Raw genomic sequence first — 12971 nt, forward strand, 5'->3', positions numbered from 1 at the left:
CTTAAATATAAGAAGGTAAATATAACAAACAGGCTAACAAATTACTTTACAAAACAAAAACAATGTCTTCTGAGACCTTCTGAGACGAGAAAACACTTCAAGAGTGTTCATTTTAGCGTATGCTTTAAATGTGTAGGTTTCCCAGAAAAGTAGCTTACTGAAGCTTATGCACTTCATCAGACCTGAGAACACCACACCAGTGACTGCAGCTTAGCTAATTGGTCAGAATGATTTTGAAACCTCCACAACTTGAACAAGTTTGAGGTAAAGCTCTGGAATGAGTCAGTCCAAGGGTTAAAGTTGACATGCTTGAGTCTAAGAGTGAAAGAGAATTTATTTCCACTTGGAAGCACAAATTTGACTGAATGAAGAACAAGGTACACATCCAAATTTAATTCAGAAACAAGTAGCTATATTAACTGTCAAAGTAACCATCAAACTACATGGCTTGCTTATTTAAGACGCAGGACTATATTAATGCTGGTGTGGTGATTTTTATCCTTCAAACTAGTAAAATGTGGATTAAATAAAGAAAGGATTAGTGCCATGCCCTGCCTACTTTTGCAAACTAGTCCTGTGTTGTTGGCACATAAGGCCTCACTGTGTTGAATGACGCTTGGAACCCAGAATTGCTGTCAGTGGACATAGATATGATTGGACATTGATGACTTATTATTACTTGTTCAGCAGAAAGAAAATGCTTTTTTGATAATTTTGTAATTGTCTTCACATTGAAACAAGCAGAGAAAAAGAAGTACAGACTGTTGATACAGAGTAATATGTAATAACTTAATTAGCAATGTAATAATTGTGCAGTTATATTTTTTAAATTATTTATTCATATGTATAGAGCAAACCCAATTTAATGCATGATACTTCCAAGCAGGAAAAGGACAAAACCTGCTTTACTTTTAGTGTAAGTCAATGGAACCAGTAATTTTGGGCAGTTTCTTTTGGTCAATTCATCATGAAATTTACACACAATGTAAAGGACAACAGGCACTTTTAAATTATCAAAAACTGATAAATTACACAAATGGAGATACAACTTTTCTTCCGACAACAGCAGCAAATATTGTTTCTCTTTGGATAGGAAGCATGTGGGCATGACTTGTGATAACACTGTCTCTCTGAAGTGTTTTATTCTGTGTCAGTCTGCAGTGGTCAGTCAGGTGATCTGGAGAGTACTGTGTGCATCTTTGTCCATCTTTGGTGTATCTCCCTTCTCTTCTTCTGTTTTTCTCACCCATCTCTCTGTTCCTCATCTATCATTCTCTTATTTTCCCCCTTCATCCATTTTAATCTCTCTCTCTCTCTCTCTCTCTCTCTCTCTCTCTCTCTCCACCACTTTGTTTTATGTTAGAAATCTGTGCTTGGTTTTTGGGAGCTTTAGAGGAGGATAAATCTCAGCCAGGCTGTGTCAGGTTGTGCGTGTTAATGTGAGACAGCACCTGAGAATTAGTTTGAGTGTAGCAGCATTCCTGCTGTTAGCTGTCCCATTCACACACAGCCAGCCATCTGCTTCTGCCCCGTTCACCCACAGCCCACACCGGCCACCCCACAGGTGCCAGCCAACACTAATCACCCACCAACTTTGCTCAAAGTGAAAGTCCTCATTTGACTCCAAAGTCAAACTGCAACTTTAAGATTTTTATTTATTTTTTTAAGCAGAATGAGTCAGGCTGTAGACATACACAGTGAGCTGTGCTAAAAAGGGGTTTCAAGAGTTCTTTGGTAAAGCTAGCGATGATAATAATTATTGCCACCCTTTATAAATACGTTAAAGAAAAAATGTCCTCAATCTCACATATGAGTGAAATCTGTCTTTAATTAAATTAAAATAAAAAAAACTAGTTATTGTATTTTGTACTGCATCTATTATTAATATTGTTTTTGTTATTGTTGTGGTTGATTTTATTTGTCATTTGAACCTTTTTAGTACTATATAGAATCCTTTTTTCCTAAATATGATGTCCAACTCTACTGGACAGATTTAAAGTGTCTTTTTACTATGTTGTGTATCATTTATTTTCTCTGCACATTAAAAAAGTTTTTTTTTTTAAATGACAAGAAATTCCAAATTTTTAAATGTAAATTACCAATGTTTTTTTTCACAGTTTTTCAAGAGTTTTAAAAAAAGGAAAGATGTTAAATTGGCAAATAATGTAGCGTAATTATCTGTTTATTGTGATTCGTTGCTATCAGCCTTAAGATTTATTACATCTTGGATGTCAATGTTGTTAAAACTTCATGCTCAATATTATGCAGCTTTCTCTATCATTTTACAATCATCTACAGCTTCTTAAAATTCTTTATTTATATAGATTCTTTCAAACGATTTTAAAGCTGGAGAGTACTAACATCATTCAGATCACCTTTTATATGCCTCTGCTGCAAACATAGGGTAATGCTATTAAAAACAGCCATTCCAAACTTCTGAGCTGTAGTGTATTTGATTTTATGCTCCATTTTGTTCTGCAGTCATCGCGGGTGCACATCACCAGAGCCGTGCTGGAGCAGTTCCTATCTTTTGCAAAGTACCTGGACGGCCTGAGTCATGGCGCTCCTCTCCTCAAGCAGCTGTGTGACCACATCCTGTTCAATGCGGCCATCTGGATCCACACCCCAGCCAAGGTGAGAGCACCTCACTGGGGTTTGGGTCACCTCCGCTGTCTCAGCAAACACATATTTCACCCTGTCAACACGCTGCAGCGAGGAACAGCTAAACATAGCTCTGCTGTACCAGAGCAGTGCTAAAGCCAGAAGAGCAGAGAGGTGGAGGGTTAAGAGGTGCACAGTGTGTAGTATAGCATCAGCTGGAGTTGGCCATGTGTAATACAACCCAATTAGCACCTTAATTGGTATCTCAGTAGAGGCAAGCAGGATCTCAACCAGTGTCTTTACCACACCACTAAGATTCCTTGGGCAGGACTCCTAACACTCTGTAACACAATTTAACTCTATTAAAAACATCTGCCAAATACATAAATGTGAATGTTAGCTGTATTAGCCACATACAGTCAGCACACATAGTAGGGGGCAGTGAGCATGCTTTTCTGGAGCGGTGGGCAGCCCTATCCACTGCGCCCAGGGAGAAGTTGACGGTTAGGTGCCTTTCTCAGTGGCACTTTAAGCACGTACTGTCGGCTCAGCCCCGAACCTCCAGCCCGTGACTGCCCCTTACTTTAGCTATGCAACATGTGGCTATATGCAAAAGTTTAAACACCCCTGGCCAAATGACATATTTTGTTGATTTTCTGAGAAAATAACTTAAATAAGGCATTTTTCTGCAAAGTTCAGTGCATTATTTGGATTTATTTGGTGAGTGTAATGTGAAGGAAAGAATAAAACACAAACTTTAAAATGTACTTTAATTTTTGTTTGCCCTCCCCCCATATGTTAAAATTAGCAAATGAACAGTAACTGTATATTAGAATGTCCTCTGTAGAGGATGTGTTAAATTATTTTAATTTGACAAATTCAACAAAAACATGTAATTTGACATGATTATACTTTTGTCCCTTTAGATAACAATATATTGTACACTGGCAGAAACTACATGAAAAAGCATATTTCTATTATGTAACAACTCAGTACAGTTTGAGGCAGCTGATGTTTTAGACATGTATTTGTGTGAGTTTGAGTTGCACTCATGCAGGCAGAGTCATATGTGCTTGTGAGAGAAAGTGTGTGTCAGAGCCGCAGATGAAGATGGCCTGTTTTTTCTGTGTATAGAGGTGTTTTTTCACTCAGATTAGCTTTTGAAGTTAGAACTCTTGAAATATTGACTGTCGTAGCTCAGCTCGGGGTCATGGAAGGTTGCTGCCCGAGTCGAGGTGATAATTTTTTTATGGCCCTCTGCAGTTTTGACATGCTGAGCACCCACTGCTTGTCGTCACAGTTGGTCTGTAAACTCAGAGGGAAGTTTGTTTTGAAATGCTAAAAGATTGAAATTTGGCCCCCTGCGCTCTGTAATGACCCGTGAAGGAGTGGATGAGGCGTATCAAAGAGGGACGATGCTCTGTGTGCCAAACACACTCGGCTCAGCCACCAGGCCATGAGAACCCTTCATGAATAAATAAGAGTGGTGTGGAAATAAATGTGGAGAGAGAGAGAGAGAGAGAGAGAGAGAGGGAGAGAGAGAGAGAGAGAGAGAGAGAGAGAGCAGGGAGGCTATTGCATCTCTGGAGACCAGCCACAACTCAGAAAATGGAACAGAGAGAAAGAGAGAGACTTGTGTAAGCAAGACAGAGTAGAGGAGAGAGGGCTAGACTTGGATGAGAGAGCAAGAGAGCAACATGGAGGAGAAAGAAAAAAGACAAAGCGACAAAGAGAAATAAAGACAATTACAGAGTGAGAGGGAGAGTAAGAGATAATGATGAAGAGAGAAAAAGAGGGAGAGAAAAAAGAGGGTGAATAACAGAGAGAGTCAGGTGAGAGAAATCAAGAAAAAAAGAGACTCGTTTGAGGAAGAGAGAGAAGGAGGGAAGGAGAGACTTGGGTGAGAGATGAAGAGGAGAGATTTAGAGGAGAGAGAGAGCAAGAAAGACAAGAAGAGAGGGAAATAAAGACTTGGATGAGCGAGAGAGAAAGAGGGAGAGACAGCGACTTGGAGGAAAGAGCATTAAAGAAAGAGTGACAGAGAGTGAAATAGAGACAAATAGGGAGAGTGAGAGTGAGTGACGAAGAGAGAAAAAGGGAGAGAAAAAAGAGGGCGAGCAATGGTGAAAGAGAGGGTTGGGTGAGTGAGATCAAGAAAGAAAGAGTGAGAGAAAAAGGGACTCTTGAGGAAGAGAGAGAAGAAAGGAAAGAGAGACTGTGCAAAAGGCTGAGAGAGAGAGAGGGAGAGAGAGACTTAGGTGGGAGAAATAAAGAGAGGGTGATGGAGAGAATTAGAGACAAATAGAGAGACTAAGAGAGGGTAAGAAAGAAAAAGAGGGAGAGAAAAAGAGAGGTGAGCGATACAGAAAGAGAGGGAGGGTTGGGTGCGAGACATGGAGAGAGGAAGAGAGACAGGAGAGAGAGAGAGAGACGTGGACTTGAGTGAGAGAGAAAGAGACTTGGTTGAGGGTGATTGAGAGAGAGAGGGAGAGAAGAAAAGAAGTACAGAATTGGTTGAGTGACTGGAAGTGAAAGAGGGAAAAGAAAGAGAGAGAAAGACTTGGGTGAGAGAGCTCAAGAGAGAGGGGGAGAGTTGTGTGCATGAGAGAGATGTAGATAAATTGTAGGTGATAAATTGCAGTGGAGTGCTTGAGTAAACCCAGTAAACAGCAGAGGCTGTCTGTCTGTCTCTTGTGGATGAGTTTGAGAGTGGTCTCAGACTGGTGGCCCCCTCAAGGCAAGTCAGCTTTTCACAGTAGTATCATATTCACTTACTGTCAGTACTGGGAGAGCCAGGCTTTAATTGGAAGAGCTATCTACACTAATCAGCGTTTCCCTGTCGTCCTCTGAGACCGGTGCCACAGTGCTGTCTAAAGTCCTGGTTAGACTACAGGCTTAGAGACTAACTTAGACCCATTCTCCTCCACAGGTTTCTCACTACATTTCACTATAATGTCTTATGGTTAGTGTGCTCTCAATGTAGTAAAAATAGCTAATTTCTCTGAATTGGTAACTTCATAGGACAGGAGAGAACTCGTTTTTTTAAAAAAGAGTTTAATATTTTGCTTACTTGATATGAATCCATGATATGGTTGTCTAACTTTATGTACAAAGCAAATGTGGCAGCCTTAAAACTGCAGTTTATATGCTGAGGGATTGTATATTTAAGCTTATTTCAGTTTCACTTTATTCCATCTTAATTTTCATATCCTTTAAAAGAAAATATGCAAAACCTTCCAGGCTTTAGCTATCTGCACTCATCAGCGTTTCCCTCTCGTCCTCTGAGACCGGTGCCGAAGTGCTGTCTAAAGTCTGGGTTAGCCTACAGGCTTAGAGACTAGCTCAGACCCATGTTCCTCTACAGGTTCCTTGATGCATGTTGCAGAATAGCCTGTTATGAATTCTAAGATGTGTTTCAGGCTAGCCATTTAAAATCAGGCAATTTACATACATGAACTTTAAAGTCACAGTTAAGTAACATACAGTCTGTTTAGTTCTAATGGATTAAAAGAGATCGTAAAATGGTTATGTAAAAATAGTTCTACCAGAAAGACTCCAGAGATAAACATGAAGAAAGCAAAAAAAAAAGTTTAATCTCAATAATATTTAACAATTCGATTAACTTACAAAAATTGTTATTTAAGTCCTTGGCTTGGACCCCGTCAGTGGCCCAGGTCTTCAAAAAGACAGTTCTGGCCTTATAGGGATGACAGGAGTCATAGCCAACCCCCAGGCAAACAGGTGGGGACCAACTGGTGGTGGTGGGGAGGAAGGAAGGGAACGAAGACACATCAGCATTTGAAAGCAGCAAAGCTAACGCAAATTGAGTCATTTTGAAAACAAGTGGAAGCTTGTGATTGGTCAGAGTAATAAGTGATGTAGCATTGGAGTCTCCCTGGCAGAACTTGCGGTAAAGCTTTAATTTATTTGAACGGAACGTTTTTGCATGTAAACCTTCAAGTCATAAACATATCAGTATTCATTCTTCAGAGAACGTTACCAATTTAGCACCATTTCAGCACTAAAAAGAAAAGATGATGGTAGCTCATTCAAATATTATAAACGCTATTGTTTTTTGTAAATATTCTCTCATTTTGAATTTGATGCCTGCAACACGTTCCAAAGAAGTCAGGACAGGGGCAACACCTTTCCTTTTAACAACACTCAATAAGCATTTGGGAACTGAGGACACTAATTGTTGAAGCTTTGTAGGTGGAATTCTTTCCCATTCTTGCTTGATGTACAACTTCAGTTGTTCAACAGTCCGGGGTCTCCGTTGTCGTATTTTGCGCTTCATAATGCGCCACACATTTTCAATGAGAAACAGGTCTGGACTGCAGGCAGGCCAGTCTAGTACCCGCACTCTTTTACCATGAAGCCACGCTGTTGTAACACGTGCAGAATGTGGCTTGGCATTGTCTTGCTGAAATAAGCAGGACGTCCCTGAAAAAGACGTCGCTTGGATGGCAGCATATGTTGCTCCAACACCTGTATGTACCTTTCAGCATTAATGGTGCCTTGACAGATGTGCAAGTTACCCATGCCATGGGCACTAACACACCCCCACACCATCAGAGATTCTGGCTTTTGAACTTTGCACTGATAACAATCCAGACAGTCCTTTTCCTCTTTGGCCCGGAGGACACGACGTCCATGATTTCCAAAAACAATTTGAAATGTGGACTCGTCAGACCACAGGACACTTTTCCACTTTGCGTCAGTCCATCTCAGATGAGCTCGGGCCCAGAGAAGCCGGCGGTGTTTCTGGGTGTTGTTGATATATGACTTTCGAGTTTTAACTTGCACTTGTAGATGGAGCGACGAACTGTGTTCACTGACAGTGGTTTTCTGAAGTGTTCCTGAGCCCATGTGGTTAATATCTATTACAGAATGATGTCGGTTTTTAATGCAGTGCTGCTTGAGGGATTGAAGGTCACGGGCATTCAATGTTGGTTTTCTGCCTTGCCGCTTACTTGCAGAGATTTCTCCAGATTCTCTGAATCTTTTGATGATATTATGGACTGTAGATGATGAAATCCCTAAATTCCTTGCAATTGCACGTTGAGAAACGTTGTTCTTAAACTGTTGGACTATTTGCTCACGCAGTTGTTCACAAAGTGGTGAACCTCGCCCTGTCCTTGCTTGTGAACGACTGAGCCTTTCAAGGATGCTCCCTGTGTTTTTGAGCATTCTTCAACTTTCCCAGTCTTTTGTTGACCCTATCCCAACTTCTTTGGAACGTGTTGCAGGCATCAAATTAAAAATGAGTGAATATTTGCAAAAAACAATAAAGTTTATCAGTTTGAACATTAAATATCTTGTCTTTGTAGTGTATTCAATTGAATATAGATTGAAAAGGATTTGCAATTGTATTGTGTTCTGTTTTTATTTATGTTTTACACAGCATCTCAACTTCATTGGAATTGGGGTTGTAAATAAACATTACATTTTGTTGACTAACTCCACAGTTGATAATCAGTCAGACACAGTGGTATACACAGCTAATGAAACTACACATGAAAAGAAATTGTCATGGTACTATTGAACATATATACTGTAGATGGAGGGTAGTCATGGGCTGGAGGTTAGGGAACCAGCATAGTCCTCTGAGCTGACAACACCAGACTGAAGTGCCCTTGAGTAAGGCACCTAACCCCCAACTGCTCCCTGAGTGCCCTGAATAGGGCTGCCCACTGCTGTATGTGTGTGTTCACTAGTGTCTATGTGGTGTTTTATTGCACAGATGGGTTAGATTGCGGAGGTGAAATTTCACTGTTGTGGAAAAAATAAGGGTCACTTACATGTTTTGAGCCCCTTATGTTCAACGCTGACACCCCCGCCCCCCAAACCTGCCATAATGCAGTTTTTTTTTCTCTGTGTGGTCATCAGGATAAACAAAGCTCAGTAGCAGCTTAACTTAACAAAGTTTACAGAAACATAGCACATTTGTGAAATTGTGCTTATTCTAATTGTTCAACTGCTCAAATAGAGAGAGTTCAGTGTATTTTGCTTACTTAATATGAATACTTGATATGGTTGCCTAACTTTGTGTATAAAGCAAACATGGCAGCCTTAAAACTGGCTAAAAATACTGCAGTTTATATATACTTTGAATAGTTAAAACGTCCATCGTGAATTGTTCACACAATATAAGGACCAGCTGTTTTTTTCAAACAGTATAAGAGTTGTGCAGTTTTGATATGACCACGACAGTCTGAAGCAGGAATGTAGGTGTAATGTGCTTTTCTAAGTTTAATCCCTTTCTGAAGCTTCTTTGTGTTTTGGCACTACTATATGTTGGGGCAGGAATTTCCTATTAATTAAAGTGGAGATTAAGAGACTTAATTAAAGATGGAGTTTGGAACAGTTCACAGTGTAGCCAGAGGTTACATAGATCCAAGTTAATCCTCATATGAACCCTTTTGCATGATGGTAGTGAGCTACTCTAAGTGTCACATACTGACTCTATTATCAGCAAAGCTCTAGTATTATATCAACACTAACCCTAACCAGCACACACATATACTTAACATTCTACTGTAATACTGTGCACTTGATAATATACTCATGTATCATGAAATGAAATTGATATTTTGGGAAAATGTTTGAAAGTGTTAGTCTGGCTTTTTAAAAGGGGAGTTCCACTGATTTTCCAGAATGTCTCCATAATTCAGTGGTTAAGATATGAATAAAGTAATTGAAAGTAGTTTGATGTGAAATGATTTGTAGAGAAGCTTACAGACTCTGTTTTCTTTACCATTTTATTTACTATCCAAAACCATCAGTGAATGTACATGTGTGTTCTGTAATAATGATGGTATATTAGTAGTAAATCTGGAAAAAAAAGTTTTCTTTGGGGACTATTTTGCCTTAGAACACACTTCATGTATCCCTCCACCATGACTGGTTTAAAATTCATTAATTTAAAACATGTTAAAATATGTTTTAGACCAAACCATTGTCATGCAACTACCATAAAACAATGTCTCAGACATCAGGCTGAGTATTCGTAACCTGTCATGTAATTTCTGTGAGGCAGCTTTTAGTGGTGGGAATCTGGCTCCTGTCATCACCACTGTTAACAATTCTGACTCAGTGAGTTTCTCTAGAATGGAGCATTCCACAAAAAACACTCTGAATGTCTTTGTTGACATGTTAACCATTTAAAATGAAGAAATTTGAAAAAATCTGTGTAGTTCCCCTTTAACAATGGACTGTAATCATAACTCCATGCCTTGAAGAGGGGCAGGTTGGTGAATTACATTTGCTAGTTTTCTCTGAAATTTATCAACCAAGGCATGTTTGGAGTCTGAAGTTTGCTTTAAGTCTCTCCTTCAAGCTCAGCTGTCATTCCTACTTTAGTTTTGTTCTAGAGTTATGAGGCTAATGTAGCTAAAAAGCAACGGACGCCAATAGTCCACCAACTGGCATATCAGCATGTGGTTTCTGACACTGTATGACCTACTGTCATCTCCACTGATCAGGCATAACATTATGACCACCTCCTTGTTTCTATGCTCATTGTCCATTTTATCAGCTCCACTTACTGTATAGATGCACTTTCAGGACTTTAGTCCATCTTTTTCTCTGCATACTTTGTTAGCCCCCTTTTACCCTCTTCAGGGGACAGGACGCCCATGGACCCTCACGCTGCTGGTTGGTGGACTATTCTTAGTCCAGCAGTGACACTGAGGTGTTTAAAAACTCCAGCAGCACCTCTGTTTCCGATCCACTTCGACCAGCGCAACACACACTAACACACCATCACCACGTCAGTGTTACTGCAATGCTGAGAATGATCCACCACCCAAATAGTACCTGCTCTGGGAGGGTCCATGGGGGTCCTGACCACTGAAGAACAGGGTACAGTCTAAGTCTAACCAGTACAGTAAGTGGAGCTGATAAAATGGACAATGAGCGTAGAAACAAGGATAATGTTATGCTTCATCAGTGTATGCAAATGTACAAAAGCAAATGAATAAAGTCATTAAAAGAAGCAGTAGTATGAGTTTTGTCCATATTCTTGTAAAAATGTAATTATTTATTTATTTAACCAAACAATTGCTTTAAAGTCAGCTTCCACTTGTGTCTGTCCTTCAGGTACAGTTGTCATTGTACACTTACCTGTCAGCAGAATTCATTGGCACGGCGACCATCTACAACACCATCCGGCGTGTGGGAACGGTGCTGCAGCTCATGCACACGCTGAAGTACTATTACTGGGCGGTTAACCCAGCACCCTGCAGCTCAATCACCCCCAGAGGCCTGGGTGAGTCTCCCGCACCTGACCTGAACAGATGACTCCTTTGCCTGCTATAATCTGTGTAAACTGTGATTCAGCTCACTGCATTATCACCCAGCACTTCTTTTAGCCAGTTCAGTTTAAAAGAGGGGGAACCCTTTTCACACACCTCAGGGACCTTCAGGACCTGATGAGTACACACATGCCTATCTGTTGCATATGCATGCTGCACACGCTTCCACAAATCCTGCTAAAACACATCACGTATCCCTCATTATGCACGTACACAAGACAGACCATTAACACACACAGAGACCCCTGGGATGAGTACACATACATGTAGCATTCACAAACTGTAAATTAGACTGGTGTGAGATATTTATGATTCACAGACATATTCAGCTTTTTCTTCATGATTTCAAGTTTTTATTTTACATATTTGAGCTTATATACAGTACTGTGTGAAGGTCAGAGACTTATGAAGGTGTTGGGGGTTAAATAAATGAAGGTCTACATTTATTTAATGTACAGTCAAAACAGCGCTTGAGAAAAAGTTATTTAATTTTTCAGCATCAGCAAAAAGCAGAAAATGTATATTCAGCAGAGAAATACACAGAAGACTCAATAACTACTGGCAATATCAAATTGTTTGAAATCTTTGTGTCAATGATTTACCTTTATTACAGTTTCCATTCTTCTCAAAAGACTTGCTTTCTGTTTTCAAAGAAACCTGCAGGGATCATTTTCCACAGCTCCAAAGTTCAGTCTTAGAAGTTGGTAGCATGATCCAGTTAATCCCAAACACATTCAGTGATGTTGACGACTAGACTCTGAGGTGGTCATTCCTTTGCTCTGTGGACACCAGCAGCTTCTTTACTTTGCAAATGTTCTTCTTTGTTATTCTTTTGTCTATTGCCCTTTTTTTCAGTAAGGGCCTCTTGGCAGCAACACGTCCTTTCAGACTCATAGTGCTGAGATGTCTTCTCACAGTGGAAGGAAGTACAGAAACACCTGTGGATTTTTTCATATCTGAATCAAGAGTGGATCTTGATTTTCTCCTCACTCTCAAAGATGAGAGTTTAAAGTGCTGTTTATCTGATAGCGACAGTTTTGATGGTCTAACAAGTCTAGCATGGTTATTAGGAGTCTCATTTTCTCTGTATATTTTAACTTTGGAAACACATTTTTTCCCCACTTATTTTTTGTAGCTCTCTTCGCAACAACACGAACACAGGTTGGTTCTTTGGAACAGGCGTTTATTTCTTGGGCACGTCTTGTCACTCTGTCACGCCGTGAGAACTATATATTTAAATGAATATAGTACAAAATACATAAATAAACCGTACAATACACCGTTTATAGACAAATATGAAATGGCGCTTAGCATTAGCATGATACAAAACTTTCTACGAGTAGAACAAATACCTCGTTGGCCGCTTGTTGTGAAAAGAGGTTCTTGACTCTTTGAAAGTGTTCCGAAAGTCTCTTAGATAGTCCGTTTTGGCCTCTGGCATCCAAATTAAGACGTTAAATACAATATAACAGAGCCTCGTGAGAGACGTTCGCTAGTCTGCAGTCTATGAGAACAAAAACCCTCCCCCAATTCTGAGTTTCGGTAAACACAGCACATTCTCGCGAGATGTATGAAATTTTACTTGCTGTATTTTAACTGTGACAACTAACTTTACCTCAAATCACAGACATTTTAACCTTAAACAGATTATTCATTTATCACAAGAATTTATAGAAATGTTTATGACTAGTAATTACGTATTATGAACACAGAGCATTTACACAACACTTACATTTTTCCTTTGACGTTTCCCCTTATGTGTAATCCCTTCAAAAATATTTAATATGTTGCAGATGTTCTTTTGTACAAAATGATGTTCAAGTCCCCACCAATCCACATATATGTCACCATACAGAAGGATTACCCCAGCAGCTTTGAGTTACCATAGAGCAGCAACACTGATGCACATCAGGTCTGACTGCTTATATCCTTTACACTGCACCCATTGCACCCAGGACTCTCTAAGTGAGCTCTAAATGGCTCTCAGTCACATTTTGCTCCACCATAGCCATTCCATGTTGGCTAGAGGGCTGCTACTGTGACGATAGACGTTTC

General features: G+C 39.9%; 1 protein-coding gene across 5 annotated transcripts in view; it reads left to right on the forward strand.

The window, feature by feature from the left end:
- The window catches only part of nbeab (neurobeachin b), a 481645-nt gene that overhangs the window by 158168 nt on the left and 310506 nt on the right, over window positions 1–12971 (forward strand). For all 5 annotated transcript variants that reach the window (XM_037546398.1, XM_037546400.1, XM_037546401.1 and 2 more), the window contains exons 12-13: window positions 2482–2634; window positions 10702–10870. In XM_037546398.1, the coding sequence (XP_037402295.1) occupies window positions 2482–2634; window positions 10702–10870 (322 nt within the window). The remainder of the gene's footprint in view (window positions 1–2481; window positions 2635–10701; window positions 10871–12971) is intronic.

Source organism: Pygocentrus nattereri, chromosome 17 (assembly GCF_015220715.1).
Source record: "Pygocentrus nattereri isolate fPygNat1 chromosome 17, fPygNat1.pri, whole genome shotgun sequence".
Taxonomy (NCBI): Eukaryota; Metazoa; Chordata; class Actinopteri; order Characiformes; family Serrasalmidae; genus Pygocentrus; species Pygocentrus nattereri.